Source organism: Dermacentor silvarum, chromosome 3 (assembly GCF_013339745.2).
Source record: "Dermacentor silvarum isolate Dsil-2018 chromosome 3, BIME_Dsil_1.4, whole genome shotgun sequence".
NCBI lineage: Eukaryota > Metazoa > Arthropoda > Arachnida > Ixodida > Ixodidae > Dermacentor > Dermacentor silvarum.
In genome coordinates, this window is record NC_051156.1 from 201497421 (window position 1) to 201516624 (window position 19204).

Sequence of the window (19204 nt, forward strand, 5' to 3'; positions counted from 1 at the left end):
TCGCTCGCTGTCAAAACGCTTGCACACGCCAGCGTTTTGACAGTGGTTGTCTGCGGTCATCGAGTACAAACTATTCACGTTTGCTTGTGCGCGCTGACACCATGCTTGTTAATTCAGTCAGTAAACGAATGTGTCCAAGTTTATGCAGCCGATAAAACTACTATCCATACTCCTTATAGTTCTCTACTAATTTGCTATCGCAATTGATGCTTCGCCTTTCGCGTGAAACTGCGACATTTTTTTCTAACACAAAGCTCAGCTGGTATTTTAATGTCACGAAAGGCAAATTATCGTTCGCTCAGAGCTAAAGAACAAAAATGAAAGAAAGAAAAGAAGGAAATGCACGTAAAACAACATAAGCCTCAAAAACTTCTCTCTTTCTCTCTCTCTTTTTTTTTCTTTTTTTAAAGGAGAGTACACTCTAAAATTTACACCCATTGGGCCTAAAACCCCTCAATGTAAAAAGTAGCGCCAACCACTTCCCTCCTCCTCCATTACACTGTCGCGCTCGGTGGGGCCAGCGCGATCGAAGCGCGATCTCGACAGTGACGTCGCCTACGTCGGACCTGCCGTAGCAGACGACAGCTAACGCGCTACCAGAGGAAATCCGCGGAAAACTTCGATCGCGCCCTGCGGAGCCGTTTTTGAGGCGCGATTTTGCTTCGTAAGTCAGTAACTGACCTTAATAATGCCGTTTTGGAAGAAGCAACGCGATGATGCGAGACGGCGCATTACCAAGTGTGCAGCAAGCGTTTGCGCTTGCCGGATAGAAAAAAAAAAAAAAAGCATTTTGCCCTCGCCTTGTCGGTTGCGGCAACTGAAGGCGCAGCAGCACGCCATCACAACGAAGTTCTTGTCCCTAACACGTTTGATCCGTTTGTGCGTACAGCGCTTTCGTCGCACAGGTCCGAGAATGGCGGTCAGAGCGCGCTGGAAAGACAATATATATATATATATATATATATATATATACAAAAGCGCAACGCGTGCTTCCACGTAACACGGATTGGCCAATGGGGGAGCGGAGGAGGCTGGGGCTACAGGAGGCAGCGAGGAGGAAACGCCGGGGTGAGCGCGGTGGCGGCAAGATCTAAGAATGGCGCTACTTTTATAGATAGAGGGGTTTTAATTGGGCCGTGTCTTGTCCCCAAACACCAAGCATCATCCGTCTTGCTTGCGTTTCCTTTCTTGAAAGCTCTGCGCTCGCTACTTTCCAGTTAAGTATGATTTGTCACGTTGATAACGCGCATGACCTGCAAGTGCCGGACACGCAGCGCTGAAGAAAGGAAAGGCACTCAAGATAGATGACGATATTGTTTGGAGACAAGATATAAGCCCGAAAGGGTGCCAAACTTTTCTTACACTCTTAGAAAAGTTCGCACCTCTTGCGGCTTATCTTGTCCCACAACGATAATCGCCATCGATCTTGAACACCTTTCCTTTCATTAGCGCTGCGTGTCCTGCACTTGCAGGTAACGAACGGCATGCGCGTTATTAGCGTGACAAAGCATACTTGACTGGAAAGCAGCGAGCGCAGAGCTTCAAAGAAAGGAAACGCAAGCAAGGCAGCTGGATGACTATTATATTGCTGTGGGACAAAGATACGCCTCAAAGGGTGTAAACTGCTTTTAGGGTGTACGTAGCGCATTCCGTTTACTCTGGAGTAATAAAACTTCCGAAGGGAGCAGAACTGACATATACTTCCTTTTAGGCGTTCTTTTTTTTCGAACACGCTTTATTTATTCCCAAACATTCTTTAAATTCTATAGCGCGCACTGATGACTGAACTTTTCTTTCTTTTTAGAATCTGCGTTGAATGATCTATAGACAGCCCACCTGTTCTGCTATACGGGGTGACCTTTTTTTTAAATACGTTTTACGGAATTACAAAAAAAAAAAAAAAAAACGCCTGTGGCAGATAGCAAAATGCTTGTCCTTGAGCTGGATTATCACGAGAAATTGAAATACATATTCAACGAATTAACGAAAATTTACTAATTAACTTCTTGATTCACAACCTTACGGCACATATCTCCAGGAAGACGCACCAGTTTCGAGATATTATTTACCAAAAATGTGGGACGAAATACACGGGCGTTCCAGTTACTTTTGTGCTTCAATGCATAAAGGAGCGTTTTTCTAAAAAGCCGGCAGATCGCACGCCCTGTGGGAATCGATGTTATGCGAAGCAGTGTGCGGGGAGCCTCCGAAGTTAACGAAACGACCATGACAGCACCAAGACGTAGGCGGCTCTTTAATGACCTAGAAGACACGCATGTTATACATGTTATGAGTCCTCAGGAGCCGCTTTAGCTACGCCTAAGCTAAAGCCTTAGTCATGCTTATCACTAAGACTGCGACCATCAAACTTAGCCTTTTCCTTTAGTTAGTACGACATCCAAACCCATTCCATTGGTTCTTGAGTGGTAATCTTTTTTCGCTGAGTCATTCTCGCTTTTGCTGAGTGATGGTCATGACTATGACTTCTACCACAATCCTTAAGTGTTTCCTTCACTTAGTACCCACCTCCGAACCCATTTTAGTGGTTTTTGAGTGTTAATCTTTTTTTGCTGAGTCAGTCATTTTTTCTCAGTCATGGTCATGACTATGACTTCTACCCCCATCCTTTAGTGTTTTCTTCACTTAGTACCCACGTCAGAGCCCATTGCCGTGGTTTTTGAGTGTTAATCATTTTTCCCTAAGTCATTGTCATTTTTGCTCAGTCATGGTCATGCCTATGACTTTTACCATCATCCTTTAGCGTTTCCTTCACTTAGTAGCCACGTCAGAACCCATTTCAATGGCTTTTGCGTGTTAATCTTTTTTCTCTGAGTCAGTCATTTTTTCTCAGTCATGGTCATGACTATGACTTCTACCCTCATCCTTTAGTGTTTTCTTCACTTAGTACCCACGTCAGAGCCCATTGCCGTGGTTTTTGAGTGTTTATCATCTTTTCGCTGAGTTATTGTCATTTATGCTGAGACATGCTCACGGCTATATATTCTACGAGCATCTGTTAGCGTTTCCTTCACTTAGTACTCACGTCCGAACCCATTTCAGTGGTTTTTGAGTGTTAATCTTTTTCGCTGGGTCATTGTCATGACCTACATGACACGCATGTCATGACCTATCACTTATGTTCGTCATACACTCCTGTCATACTTTGCCAATTTTGGTACCTTGCTACCAAGTTAGCGAAACGACCATGAGAGCACCAAGACCTAGGCGGCTGTTTAATTACCTACATGACATTCATGTCACGATATTCAGGTCATGACATATCATTTATGTTCGTCATATACTCTTGTCATAGTATGCCAATTTTGGTACATACCAAATTAACGAAACGGCCATGAGAGCATAAAAACGTGGGCGGCTAGATAGATAGATAGATAGATAGATAGATAGATAGATAGATAGATAGATAGATAGATAGATAGATAGATAGATAGATAGATAGATAGATAGATAGATAGATAGATAGATAGATAGATAGATAGATAGATAGATAGATAGATAGATAGATAGATACTGTCAAAGTAGCAAATGTTCGCCAAGAAATGCTTCGCATTTAAAAGTATAGGAGGAACCGTAGTACATTTTTACGGCGAGTTTGATGGCGCATATTTCCAAACTGATGTCAGTCTAGAAATTCATTCCTATATTAGATACGCCTTGGTCGCTCCGCTGGGGGTACGACAGCGTTGCGCCGAACTTGAGTATGGCATCGTCAGTACAGCGACTCGTATCGACGACCCCGGCTCTTGAGGCTTGCAAAGAAGCTCTTATAGAGGGCCGCAGCTTCGTCGAAAAGTGCGCCGACTCGGACTTTGCATTCCTCGCTTGAGCAGCTCGAGGATGGCTACAGTACTACCTGGGCGCAGAGGAAGAGGAACGTCTTCGCAATAATCGAGCAAGCCCACTTTTTCTTTCTGACCCTCAGCATGTCCGAGCTCCACAATGAGCGCATGCTCGAAGTGATCGAGAGAGTCGAAGAGCTGGTCGAGGCGCGCCACCGCAGGGTTGACGCCATAGCCAGATACCTGCAAAATACTCCGCATAACTTCGCGATTCCCACAGTACGCGGGACCTGCATAATATTTAAGTCTGAGATTTAAGCGATGCCGTGATGCTTTATTCACTATTCGTTCTTTCTGCGTGGTGGACACCGATGGTCCAAAACGCGATAGCATTCACAGATCCCTTACTGCTCCAGATCCAACGCGCCGAACGACATGTGCACGAAAGCGAGCTTTCTGGTAGAAACGCAGCCTCTTGCGTGGGCCGATCCCGGAGATTGTGCACAACCGCGCTAAATGTTACGTCATTTTCAGGTTTCCGTCATTGTTTCGCAATTTTAGTATTTTAGTTTGAGAAGATTTAACATAAAAGGCGTGCGCTGTGGGTGTTTTGTTTCACGCCATTTGTTTGTGGGTGGTCATTCTCAAAATTCCGAGGAATAGCTTTGTCAAGAATTTAAGACAAGGTTTTAGCAACATAATTGCTAGAATGGTGTGGCAATATAACCCGCATATGCCGCACGTCATATATAGCTAGGCGTGGTACATACATATACAGGGGCTCTGGAAGTGTGGGAGTGAAATCTGGGGGCTCATATGTCGCATCGTGCAGTTCAGTGTATATATATATATATATATATATATATATATATATATATATATATATATATATACTGGGGAAATTACTTGTACTTACTCATTGAATTAAAGAAATGATAACGTAATGAAAATGAAAATGGATGAAAAAACAACTGTCCGCAGGTGGGGAACGAACCCACGTCTTCGCATTACGCGTGCGATGCTCTCACCATTGAGCTATATATATATAATCATATCATGTCCCCTTCACGAAAGCGGTCGGCATGGTGCAGCGAGTGAGAAACGGTACGAACGCCGAAGATACGGCTTCAGGCGAGAGACGTGAAAGATTTCGGTGCTGCGGCAACGGCGGTCAGTAGCCGAGCTAACAGGAGCGACGGGATAGTTTACGGCAGATGTTCTTTCAAGCACGGTGTACGGGCCGAGATACCTGCGAAGAAATATTTCACAGAGGCCCGGTACTCGAACAAGTGTCCACAGGAGCACTTCGTCGCCTTGGCGGAACGAAATGGCACGACTCGTCGCATCACAACGGACTTTCCTCTTGTCCTGAATGGTCGCGGTGTTGGCGCGCGCAATTTCACGGCAGCGGGCGACGCGGGCGACGCGGGCGGCGAGCTCCTCTGGTACAGATATATGGATGGAACAGAAAGCGTAGAGAGAAAGGTGGTGTCCAAAACAAAAGACTGTGCACAGCCGTACACGAGGAAAAAGGGGCTGTAGTTTGTTGTGCGTTGAACGGCAGTGTTTAAGCAAACGTGACGAAATGAAGTATAGTATCTCAGTTTTTGTGGTCGGGTTTAACATATATATTGTCATGGAGATCAAGTCGTACAGAGTTGGATGGAAACGCTCGGTAAGACCATTGGTTTGGGGATGATACACTGAGGTGGTCTTATGGATGGTGTTAGAGGCCTGCAGGATTTCAGCAAGAACATGCGAAAGAAATGTCTTACCGAAGAACACGAGGCGCGCCGTGGCGCAAGATAATGGCGTGCAGGACAAACTCGGCGACTTCAGCGGAAGCACAGGAATGAAGAGCTGCCGTCCCAGCGTAGCGAGTGAGATGGTCCGCGGCGGTGACAATCCAGCGGTGACCCACGGGTGTAAGCGGAAGGGGTCCGATAAGTCGATATACCCACGAATTCAAAGGGAACGGACGGGCACGGCAGTGGTTGTAAAGGGCCGGCGGGAAGAGAGGTCGAACGTTTTCGGTGTTGGCATGACGCACATGAACCGACGTACTTGACAACACTAGTATAGACAGGCCAGGCCAAAAACAGCGAGTCTTAATGCGGTCGTAGGTTTTGTGAAATCCTAAATTATGGCCAGCAGTTGCATCATCGTGAAACGCTTGTAAAACTTGTAGTCAAAGTGAGCGAGGGACGACTGGGACCCATCGGTGACTGTTAGGGTGGTAAACTTGCCGAAATAATGATCCATCATGGCGGCTGTTGGGATGACGGGATAAGTAAGTGAGCCGGTCGATAATTGTGCGGCAGTATGTATCTGCACGTTGATGTTGGAGGGAGGCGAGGTCTCCTGATGACAGAATGTCTACCGAGGTCATGAACCGTACCGGGGCCACCGTCTTGATCGGTTGGCTGGGCGGTGCGAACAGATGGAAGGCGAGACATGGGCATTTGGCGACAGCGGGCAGCGAGATAAATGTGTGTCAAACCTATATGTGACAGTGTAGTGTGTGTAAACGCAGCACCCAACGGCCGAAGCGTCCGGACAAATTCTTCAGGGAGGATAACCAACACAGACCATGATGGTCAGTCAAAATTTGTGACATGGCGAAACTTTCGTATGGACAACACGATGGCGAGGCCTTCTTGTTCAGTGATGGTATAATTTCGCTCAGCAGGAGAATAAGTACGACTCACGTATAGGCCACGACTTGCTCTTCAGACGCATTATTGGATCTTGCCTTGGGTGCGGGAGCTGAGCGACGTTGAGGAGGACTTAGAAAACTGAAGTTTTATTTACATTATGTACAGGATTATAACAAAGCAGATAACAGCAAAAGAGTCATCGTTATGGCCGGCAGCAAACCGGACGCTGCGGCCCACGGCAAGAAAAACGTCCCTCTTCTCGATCTGTCTCTCTCTTTTAACCCCTTCCGTCTCTCGGGGTCACGTCATTTTCAGCCAATCGTCGAGTCCGCTCAGGTGTCGTCATTTTCCTCCAATCGTAGGGGCCCGCGCAAGTGGCGTCATATTCGGCCAATGGCGACGCTCCAAGGGCTCCGTTGTCCAATGGCGGCCTTCGTCCGGCGTTTCCTCCTCGCCTGGTATAGCGCTCAGCTGGCTGTAGGTCCCGGGTGGTTGTCGAACGACATAGCAGTTTTCTCGGAACTGGGTCAACCACCTTAAGCCGAGCCACCCTACCGTTTGACTTTCGGGAAGAGTGAAGCAGAGGGTTCAAAAGCTCCACGCGCGGCACACGAGGTGGGGATAATCAACCGGTTTGACGGGACCGACCTGCGCACCGGGGTTGACAGGTGACGGCGAGTGGTTGAGCTCGGAGAACTTGACGGATGTTTGTTAATGGTCCCTATCTAACAACGTGGTTCCGCTGAAGCAGGACAGCGCCGATACCATGCCCACTTGCGTCAGTGTGTAGGATAGTAGTGGCTGTGGGATCAGAGTGACGAAGCACCGGTCCTGACGTGAGACATCGCTTGAGGGTGTGAAAGGCGGCTTCACATTCATCCGTCCAGGTAAAGGGTGTGGTGGTGGTCAGAAGTTTATGAAGAGGAGCTGCGACAGTCGCGAAGTCACGGACAGTGAGTGAGTGACAACTTTATTATTAGAAGGGGTGAGGGGTAAGGGAGGCTAAGCTACGTAGGCTGCCAGGCTGTGCTTCATGATGGCGTCTTCAGCTCGTGCCAGGACCCGTTTCTGGATGTCTCGGTCGGTGCTGGAGAGAAGGGCTTCCCTTTGTTCCTCGGTGGGGGGTGGTGAGACGAGGTCAGCGCGGGCGGGGGATCCTCTGGGCAGCCCCAGAGGATGTGGTTCAGCGAGGCAACGTCACCGCACAGGCAGCAGCGTGGATCGATGACACGTGGGTGGATGTGCGAATATACTAGAGGGCATGGAAAGGTGCGGGTCGGAAGGCGACGCCAGGCGATCTCGGACCGCTTGGAAAGACGGACATGTGGGGGTGGGTAGGCGTACCGTTCAAGGCGATATATAGTGCTGGGTAATGTCGTGGTAGTTGACCAGGGGCTCCGGCACCGGGGCGGGGCGTGTGGGGGGGGGGGGGGGGGGGCATGCCCCCACTGGTTTAGAACCTGTGGGGTCGACCGCCCCATTGACCCCCCCCTCCCCGGTTCCTGAGCCCGTGGAGCGTCAGAACACTACACTCTAAAAACAGCTGCACCCTTTGGGGCGTATTTTGCCACAGAACAATAATCGTCATGTGACTTGCGTGGTTTTCCTTTCTTTAACGCTGTGCGCCCGGCACTTCTCGGTCAAGAACGACAAGAGCGTTATCAGCGTGACACAGCGTTCTCGACAGGAAAGTAGCAAGTGCAGAGTTTTCAAGATAGGAAACGTAAGCAAGACAGATGACGATTATCGTTGTGTGGCAAAAATGCACCCCAAAGGGTGCAACTGTTTTTAGAGTGTATCTTGTGCAGGTGCAATACAGAGGAGTCAGTATAAGCACTCAAAGCGTGTAAATGTACAATCTTAGTACAAACTTTAGTACAATCTAAAGTACACTCTAAAAACGTTTACGCCCTTTGGAGTGTATCGTGTCCCCAAACGATAATCTTCATCTGTCTTGCTTGCGTTTCCTTTCTTGAAAACTCTGCGCTCGCTACTTTCCTGTCGGCAATGATATATGTATCGTGATCTGGAAGTACCGCGCCTGCAGAAAGGAAAAGCACGCAGGACAGATGAATAAGGGTGCATACTCTTTTTAGAGTGTACGCTCTCTGCATGCATGCCAATCACTCGCTACTACTCCCAGAGATCGGTATACGAGCTTGGAAAACCATACCGGCACATTGGCCGAGAAGCCTGCTGTGCCGAATGTGGCCAAGTCCGGTGAGTTCCCGAGGAGTCTTTTGCTCCAGTGACCGCCGAGAAATGCGCGTACTTTAAAAATAGTTTGCACCATTTGCGGCTTATTATCGTGTCCCGGACAATAATCGTCATTTAGCTCTCATGCGCGCCTGTGATTTTAAGGTGACTATTAAGTGGCACGCGCTTACCTGCAGCGTGAAGTATAGCGTTCAACGCCTTGTGTCCAAACTGGTGTCATTCTGGAAATTCATTCCAAATGGATACGTCTGACAAGCTCACCGGCTACAATTCGTAAATTGCAATATGTCTCGTAAAGTAATTAACTAAGAAGTTCATTAGTGATTTTTTTAATTAGTTGAATATGTGTTTCGATTTCTCGTGATACTAATGTCCACCTCTTCGAATAACCCAGCTCAATGATAAGTATTATGCTACCTGCCACAGGCGATTTCTAAAAGTTCCGTAAAACTTAACAATGCACACACTGTATATGCAGTTCGAACAGGCCTAGAAACCTGAACCGAAATGCCCTATTGCGAGCCGTATCATAGGCTGTATATGAACATAGCAGAGACGACGGTCGTACTCTGAGCTCGCCTACCATAAATATCACCACTGGTCGAGTCGAGGCGCATAGGAGGCAATGACAAAGCTGTGTAGAGATGGCTGTACCAGCTAGGCTGTGCGGCGCTTCTTGGGGAACGACCAGGCACAAAATGAGCCCTCTCTCTAGCTTGATAATGTATTGACCCTTAATTTTCGCGGCGATCCCGTGGGCGCTGCCATGTTTGATCACGCGGTGACGCGTCCATTGCTTGCCTCAACTGCATGCCTCCGTTGCCTCCGTGTTTACAATGAATGTGTATGCCGCCGATGCGGCTTAGCAAACCTCTGTGTCGGGGGATATCGTAGACGGTGACTGGCTGGACGGCACGAAGCTTTGGTGACAGCTTCAGAGAACATGCAAAAGCGCTTTCGGAGCTGATTAAGCTACGTCTAAACGGCGCGAGCATCGTATATGGTGCTTGCTCTAAAAGCGGGGCTAAACATGTATTCCAAGCTATCCAAACCTTCCGCCCATGAATTGAATCAGGACTAGTGTGTTTTGCTCTTCGTTCTTTCTTTAGCAAATATTTTGAAGCTGCGGCTGGTCACGTTTCTGACACAGCAAGGTTCCTCGGTGCAGTCACTATCTGATTATTTCCGATAGATTTGTTCTTGCTGCGCACAAGATTTGAAACGTAGCTGTTTTGAACATTGTAATTGTAGCAAAGATGTATTAGTACCGATAGTAATTAACTCGCTTATATTAATTACTCTTGTGGACCGTCACGAAAAATTCAGCTTCGACCATTCGTGCGCTATCGGTGTAGTCCGTCATTTATTGTGCGCAAATATTCAAGTGTGCGCCCATTCACTTAATTTTGACACGTTGACGATAAAGTGAGCGTAATTTTCCGTGCCATTGGGGGTAGATGCGCGTAGGTAGTGTGCGCGAAACTTACTATGACAGGAAGCGGCATTGTCATTGTTTAACGAGCGGTACTCACTCTTGCCGACGCTCCGGGGTTGAAGCCCTTTCTTGGAAGGTTAGGGATACAACGCTGGCAGATGAGCAAATTTCTGTATCCTCGAGGAAAGCCCTACATCTCTAAGTGCCGGTAACACGTACGTACGTACGGACAGTTGCAGCAGCGGTCCGCGAACTTTACCGCACAGATTCATTCCATTCCTTAATATGCCAGTCCCTTTTTTTGCAGTCAAGTACTGGACACGTCTTCAATCCAGAATGATAGGAGCACAGCGCGTTAGTGAAAACTCAGTCGCAGCTCCAACAGCTGATCGCACAGAGGCAAGGTAGAAGCGGTAATGGTTTCGTATTCGCGCGCGGTCGCTGAGGCGACGTATGGCGCGCCACCGAAAGCGCCATCTCGTTTCTCTAGAACAAACTGCTCCGCGAAAAGCGGTCAAGATGATGTCGCATTTAAAATGAAAGAAGATTATCACAATTCTGTAAACTGCATCTAATAATACATCTAAAGCGGACAAAATTGCTGCATTATATGCTGCTCTGAAATATGCCAATATAATTCATGAGTATGAACTTTTGCAAAAGCCTCATTAACATTTTTTTCTAGTATCTTGTAAACTGTAAATTCATATATCACATTTGTCCGCTTGAGATGCTCTAACAGGTGTAGAGTGCAGATTACCAGCATTTTTCGTTCAGATCTATATAGTAACGGATTTGTAAACCTTGTGCTTCAATATTTTAAAAAATCCTTGACAATGCGATATTTGTAAAAAAAAATGACACCCTAAATTTTTTTTTATATATGTAGCTGCTACAATTTAACGTCCTCTCTCAAGTGCAACAAATTTCATTCAAATCAGTCCAGCAGTTGTCTCATTAAAGCATTTCTGTGTTTTACATGTATCTGAACTGAGAAATCGGAAGTTGGCCCCAAGCTAGAGCTTCTACTTAATTAACTCCCTGCCTCTTTTCTTTGTTTCATCTCTCCTTCTCCCTCTCCACACTTGTGGCAGAAGTGAAATCTGTAATCAGAGCTGTTAGTCTGGAATGAAGCTAATTGCATGGAAGTTGTTCATTTCACTTGTTCGTAGTTACTGACGACTAACGAAATTCAACGATTGGGTTCAGTGGCGTTAACCACTGGAAATATCGCATTTTGATTAGCCCAATGAACAGCTAGTATAGTATATCAGTATATATACTTAAAGGACTTCATGCATTCTTCTAAAGCCTTGTGTAAATGGTGGAATAAATTTCTCTGCACTGCCACACTGGTTGTTTGGGAAAATAGGTTTGTCTCCATGGTGACAAGTCATTTAAAGGTGGGGAGCTATTGAGACAGTGCATGTCAACATGTTGCCTGATATTTAAAATTTGAGTGAGCGATACTCTGACAATGTTCCCAATGCTTAGTGCCGCAACGTTGACGGCCGTGGAGACATCATGTAAATCATACTTCAGGGCATATGCGCAGTAATGGCACAACAAAAGGCTGATCTTACAGTTTTTTAATGTTGCTTGAATGATTTACCAGCGTTGCTTGTCAATGTACTAGTGCTCAGCCTTGAGTACTCATGTATATAATATGCTATTACTTGTAGATGACATTACGACTGGGCATGCTGATCTTGAATCATTGCTTGTCAATGTACTAGTACTCAGCCTTGAGTGCACATGCATATACTCTTCTGACATTATGACTGGGCATACTGATTGGACTATGATATCACAGAAAGTCATGTTGCCATAAAGTAGAAATACTTCTCGGAGGAAAGGGAGGATCCAGTTCTTTATGAGAAACGTTCACTGATGCACATGTATATGAATATAGTGAACCATTTACGTACTGAGTTCTGATAAAACAGATGCGCAGCCCCAACTTTCATATCAATTTGCAGAAGCCTACAGCAAGTACTCATTTAGGCACCCACCTTTTATTTTTATATTTATGCTTCTTATATATTGTGGGCATCTGTTCATGCTGTATTTACGAACAGATGTTACCTCATAGTCAATAATGCAGCACTTAATGTTGTTAATCACCCTATACAATTTTATAAATTAGCATGAACCAAACTTTTACATCACTTGACCATAACAGAGTCGCCACACATCAGTTGATACTTGTAAGCAGAATGTAAGGATTTGGTGACATTAATAAGTTTTAATTGAATCGTTTTAACTTCCTGTAACGGTCACACATGCCAACTTCCTTGGCTTGGCCTGTCTTGGGAAATATAAAAAAAAAAGCACGGAGTCATAATAAAAATTATGTGCTTTATTGCAGAAAGTGAAAATACACAGAAGATAAAAAGTAAAACAGCAAATGTTTTTAAGGCATGTAAAAATGGCATTTCATTGCTGTAAGGCTGCTTTATTTAAAAAAACAAGGCTGCTGTGCCATTTTTAAGCAGATGATACGCACAAGCATTCAGGCAGTGTGTTAGAGTTCAAATAAAAAAAATCTAGAACTGGACGTGACATTGCTATCATGATCGTACGCACCACAAAAGAGAGGAAAAACAAAACAAAAAATAACACGAGATTACTGCTGAGAGACAGAACACATATTTCCACAGCCCCTTTAAAAAGGTCACATTCCATTAACATTTATAATTGTCAAAAATTGGGCACTTCATGCAACCTATTTATGCACATCAACACATAAAAGAAAGTTAACAATCTATCAAATTTGGGCAAAAAAAAAAAAAAAAACTTTGGCACCAAAGTAATAAAAAAAAGGGTAGTGAAAAGATGTGCTCATAGCCTCTCAGCGCCTATGACTTGCATGTCGTGAAATGTCACCGGTAACTTTGCCACAATATACAAACAAAAAATAGCTGCCAAAGGACGGGACCAGTCCCGACTCCTTTTTTGTGTCTTTGTTCATATATAGTGTGGCCGAGTCACCACAATAGCTTTCAACATAAGAAAAAAAATTGTGAGTGAAAGCTGGCAGTTGTGGAGTCTGTGTAGAACGAGAATTATTAAATGAAAAGTTGGGAAACGAGGGAAAACATTACAAAGAGAGACACACAAAAAAAAAAGAAAAAAAAGGGCAGAAGACACAGGATCCTTTATCACAGCAAAATAGCATTTACTCTATGATGCTTCTTCGCTTTGTTCACCGTTTTTGTGTGTGATCGCGCGTGCGTTTGATTCAAGACGGAAGTAGAAGAACAAAAAAATGCACATAGAAAAAGCACGACCAAGGTCTTTCTAAGGAACAGTACTAGTTGTTGTCTGTTGTTAATATCCTCAAATAGTATTTAAATAAAACACGCAAGTACGATCTACACACACATGGTAAAAAAAAAAAGGGTAAACACATAATGGCAATTATAACAAACAGACGACGGGCTGCGTCAAATGTGGCTTGGGTCCCCCTGGCAGAATAACCTGCCGACGTGACACAATGACGAAGTGGTAAGAAGCAAGATTCCTCGGTTTCAGTTGATACAATGGCAAGCGTTGGAAAAAGGTTACAATGGAGTACACGTTAACGGTACCCTCTGAAGTTGTGCGCCAAGAACATCACAAAGCGCACGGCTATGGCGTGACAGTTGATGCTGCACTGAAAGTCACAAGACACCGATTCTGTGGGTTTATCGAAGATTTCAGTAGCTGTGAAGCGCAACTTTGAAAACTTGAGTGACAAGCCTAGAACTTATACACTTCATATACATGCCACATAGCTGCTTGCTGAAACTTGAAAAAGAAGGAACGCCCCGAGATCAGCTGCACATCACAGCCACTGACCATGCAGTGCAACGCATTACACGGTTGTTTAAGAGCCCGGAGCTTGGCGGGCTTGTGACTGCTTACGAGGAAGTGGTGTTACGTTGGCATGGTTTTTGACGTGATGGCGGGGAGACAAGCCACATTCGAAAAGCCAGCACCACAAGAGAAGCACGCAACACGTGAAAGTGTCACCCTGTCCCCAGAATACACTCGAAACAAGGAAGCACCATCTCCGTTATTTTTCTTCCAACCAGAATGACACAGGGTTCCTGAGTAACTCAGCTTCACAAACTCATGCTCGCATCCTATCGGACGACACGGAAAGGAGAGACCAGAATGTCCGTCACTTGTGGTAGCTCCGAGTGACTGTTGCCGCATCGGTTACGTCAAGGGACATACCTTCAGAAGAAAAAACTACAGGAGACTAAATGGTTCAGCTAGTCTGAGGCCAACTTAGCAAGCTTCAATTCGCTGTCAAGAAGACAAAAAGACTTCTGAACCAGTTGTGGACGCAAAGTTCCAAAAACACATATTAATGTTTCTACAAGATGTCCAGCACCTTATAATTGCTATCTGTAAATGCAAAGGGCCCGTTAAAGCTGCCTGCATGCCCTCTGACCGTAAGGACAAAAATATAACTGTAGTAGCAAGGATGTTTGGCACATCAGTGAACCCGATGCAGATGAGGCTATACCGCCGCAGGCATATACCGCATCTGCAAGACATAAGATGCACACACACAAATTCCACGCACACACACGCACCCTGTGAAACTGAGTTACTTGGGAAGTTACACTGGCAGGCGCCGCACATGGTCTCATTTATAGGCAGGCAAGACACCAGTGTCGTCGCCGCCGCCACTGACAATCATCATCAGCACACAACATACAAAAATCTAGAGTCCATCCCTGCACACACACAAGGTTGTTGCTGTTGCTCTGGGTAGCTGCCATGAATCAACAAAAGCGCAGGGACGCGCGGTTCCCGACCTCGCTGTGTCGTAGGGTAATGCACCACGACTGATTCCGCTGCCAAACCTACCTTCGCCGTGAACACCTTGCACGCACTTTTCGTAGGAGGAGGAGAAGGGTTTCTGCTCTGCTGTGATAAGTCCCGCCTTAAAAACGATGCCACGCGACACCCCGTCAAACTGCAGTCCGGCTGCCACTGAGTTACTAACGCTGCAGGAATGCTCTTGTGCTCTCGGCGATGCTGACGAGGGGCCGTGGAGAACGGGCGGCGACAGGCAGTGAACGCACAGCAGCAGCAATGCCCGACGATGCCAAACGTGTACGTGCTGCTCTTGTAGCTGGAGGTGCTGTGGGTAGCAGGTTGGCGCGGCGGTCAGTCATGACATAAAGATGGGGGTGGGCTGGTGTTTGTTGGATGGGGTTTATGAAAAAATGACTTGGCCTGGTTGGAAGGGTTGTGGTGGGGGCCTTGGTTTGCTTGCTTCTCTTCCGCAGGCAGGTCTTCTCGAGGAGAGACGGGAGCCCCCGGGACGGGCCTACCTCAAGCTGGGCGGCACCGACGACTGATAGTAGTCGGGCGAAGGCTCCGCCACGGGCTCTGGCGTCGTGTACAGCGGGTTAGGAAAGTCTGGCGGGTGCGGCAGCGGACCCTCTGCCTTGGTTCGTCGCCGGTATGCCATGAGCCAGCAGGAAATGGCCACTGCCACGGCGACCAGCGCAAGCAGCGTGGTGATCACCAAGGAGATGATGAGACCAAGCTTGGGCAGGCAGACACTGTCAATCTCCTCGATCTCTGGACCCGCTGGAAACAAGGGAAAGGTAGGAAGCAACACAGTTATGACAAATGTGCCAAGATGCTGCAAGCTATATCATTCTTATCTTGGTGATACCTAGGGCTGTACATCTGCTAGGTGCAGGTTAGTAAAACTATTTCTTCTAATAACAGCCTGAAATATAAACCTTGTCTGCCGAAAGTGCGAAAGAATAAATGAACATAAAAAAAAAAAAAAAGAGTTTGAAAGATGACACGTCTTTTAAACTTAGCATCCAGTGATGACGTGACGCTACCTCAAGGTGCGACTTCATTTACATATGCACAATGCAGACCAATAACTCAGCATAGTGGTGCTATCCTAGTGCTGTTTCAAAATACCACAAAACATCTTCATTTCACCTACTGGCTTTCACTCTAGCGCTTTAAATTGCCACACCAACTGACCCATGTATTCACATTAGCCCTTTGTGGTTGTTCAGCAGTAAAATGCTGTTATATTTTGCGTGTGTTGATGAAGTCTGCAAGTTCCTCACCTTCGGCAGTGGGTGCCACCTGGCTCTCCTTCTTCTCGAAAGTCAGAATGGCATTCGACTGCACCATGATTTCCTCTCGAAGCTGTCCTTCTTGGAAGGAAGTGCCCACTTGCAGGTCTGTTCCAGGTGCTTGACGACGCCTTCTCCGGCCAAAGGCGTCTACGCCATCGCAGTGTACCTGATAATAGCAAACGAAAGTTGCAGCAATGTTGTGCTAATAATTAAAAAAAAGAAATACAGGCTTTTTTTTTTTTTTTACGGTGGACAGTGGAGCCATTAGGGTTAACAATGCATTTGAACTCTAGCGACACAGAAATCATGCTCAATATAGGCCCGATCTTGGCAACGTTGGCCCTACCGTGGACAATGTTCAGTGCAGATTGGTCTTGTTTACAGTGTTACACGTGAAAGGCAGGCAAAGCCTTCACATTCCACCAAACTATTGTACACTTTGCATGGATGGTTGTGCGCACCCAACTTCGCCTATGTCCAGTGAACTTTGACAAGTGGTTCAATACAGTACAAATTTCTTGCACATTTACATGTTTCAAGAGAATTTTCTTTAAAATTCAGTGTTGCAGTGTGCCTTGCATTCACAAACTGATAGATTAATTAGTAAAAAAAATGAAGGCCACATGTCTTTGACTGTTCCACTTAGTTGGTCAACACAACATGCTCAATTCATTGTCAACCCACTGTCTGTCCTTGTAATAACTTCTGACCTACTTCCCTAGGGTTTCAACATCACTTCGATCATTGGTGTGCAAATGGTCTCCAAAACGATCATCATCGCAAACCATTCATCAAAAGATTGTTTCTTACACTAAGAAAAGTACTGAAATATTGGTGCTAGGTTTTGTGCTACCACAATTTATTACACAGTACTGCCTTCAGGTATCAAACCATCTCTACCTGTCAACATCAACGAGATAGCAGTGCGTTTCTTCCCGGACTAGAAAATGTTTCCCACTAATTATTTCTTTGAAATGAATGATGCTGCATTGACTGGCATGACAAGATAATGCACAGTGTACCAAATAATGCTACACATGTTACATGTTGACTTAAGTATCATTCATCCCAAAGTGCTAAATAAAATCACATCACATCATATGCACTGTTGGCTGGGCTAGCAAAAGGTTTGGCTGCTAGCTCTCGTAATGAATCAAATTGATTGATAGACTGGCTTTTACCAAAGCAACATAGGGACTATGAAAGAGACTGTAGAGGAGTTCTCGGGATTAATTTTACCACCTGAGCATTTTAACGAACACATAAAGGGCAGTGGATGAGTGTTTTTGCATTCTGCCTTTGCATTCTGCCTTTGATCAACCAATGGACAATTTATAGCTTGATATAAAGCTCGAGCTAAGTTGAAATGATGCCCATAGCATCATCGCGGTCTTGCTACTAGAGATGCAGCATTAACAGCGTTTTTTTTTTTTTCACTTAACTGCTAAACTTCATAGCTGAAGACTAAAATATGGCTACAGAAATTTCTACGGAACATTTAAGACATTTCACTGGCTCTAAAAGATAGTGTTTCTGTGAACATGGAATAAGCAAGTGGCACCGTGAGTGCATCTGCAGTGTCAGTACTTACGGGTGGACACGATCCAAAGCAGACTCGAATGTTACACTGGAACCGCAGGTTGTTGCTGCTGGGAAACTTGAAGGCATTGAAGCGTGCCATCAGCACCTTATTCTCTGGATCGTACTCCCAGTTGTCGAAGATCGACCGATCGGTGGCGCAGCCGTTAGCATCAGTCACCTCATACTGTGTCTCTTCCTCGTTGTCCATAGTCTTAGCAATGCAGCCACGTGCAAAGCCACCATAGATCTCTGCAAGAGGCAGCATGTCAAGCGATCAGCCATGTTCCAAATGTAATGTGACATGCTTTCTCAAGCTGGTAATTAAAAAAAAAACAGATAAAGAAAGAAAGATGTACCATATTAACCACATTAGAATAAAGTCACATCAGACACAAAACTACCTTCGCTATATACAATATTCATTACAAATGTATCCACTAACATCAAAAAAAGAAAATCACATTGGGCTAGCAAGGGGGTCTTCTGCTAATTTCAAAGGCCTGTTGGTGGCTTGCCATGGCCCCATATGAACAACGCTAACCTACAAACGCACTTTGCACCATTGTTAATTTGCACCCGTGCGATTGGTGTGATCATATGGGATGGGCATGTTGGCTTGCCGGCTGCAGGCCAGCCTAGCAGCTGGCTGAAATGCACATGTGTGTCCGGCATATGCTTTTTCAATTTGCTCTTGCCGAGTTATTTTAACATTTTTCTACTAAAACACATACTTTGAGCAAACAAGTATTTACTTCGCTTTAAACATTACTGTCCAGTTGAAGTGAACTGCACTACTGAATTACAAGAACAAACTATGAAAAGGACACACACGACACTTAACATGGACAACCAAGTAGCCCCAACCTTATCCCTTCTAACAGTTACTGTTTTAGACCTACCAATATTGATTTTGTTATATGTAGCAATAGAAGTACTCATTGAAGTAAAGCTTGGGCAACCAAATTTTTAGTTTCCTTTGTCATATCTTATATTCATAATATCTGTGATTGTTGTATAGAGGTCTGACTGCATAAAAAGTGCAAATACACAGGACATAAACTGCACTTCACGCCCTTATGTTAGGTTATAGGCTGACTCGGTGTAATCGCTTAGAATGTCTGCATATGAATGGCAAGCTCAAATGGGTATATAGTTCTGCAAGGCATACCATGTGGCTGTACTGTGACCTTGAGCAGCAGGTCATCTCCGATTTCGGCACTGCTGACTTCCTTGCCAGTCCACGGTACAGATTTGCATTTGACAAGTCGGTGGCGGGCCCGTGTTGGCGATTGTGCCAGATGTAGTAATCATGCTGCAAAGATGAGATACAAAAGAAAGAAGATGCTAAGTTTTCATGGCTTGGACATCAATAGAAATCTTAATGTGGTGCAATAGCTGTGT

General features: G+C 45.5%; 1 protein-coding gene across 1 annotated transcript in view; it reads right to left on the minus strand.

The window, feature by feature from the left end:
- Positions 1-12447: 12447 nt before the first annotated feature.
- LOC119446510 (uncharacterized) overlaps positions 12448-19204 on the minus strand; it is a 329517-nt gene continuing 322760 nt past the window's right edge. Inside the window, 5 exon segments of the mRNA XM_037710951.2 lie at positions 12448-15704; positions 16211-16388; positions 17814-18052; positions 18972-19038; positions 19040-19115. Of these exon segments, the coding sequence (XP_037566879.1) occupies positions 15439-15704; positions 16211-16388; positions 17814-18052; positions 18972-19038; positions 19040-19115 (826 nt within the window). The 3' untranslated portion in view covers positions 12448-15438.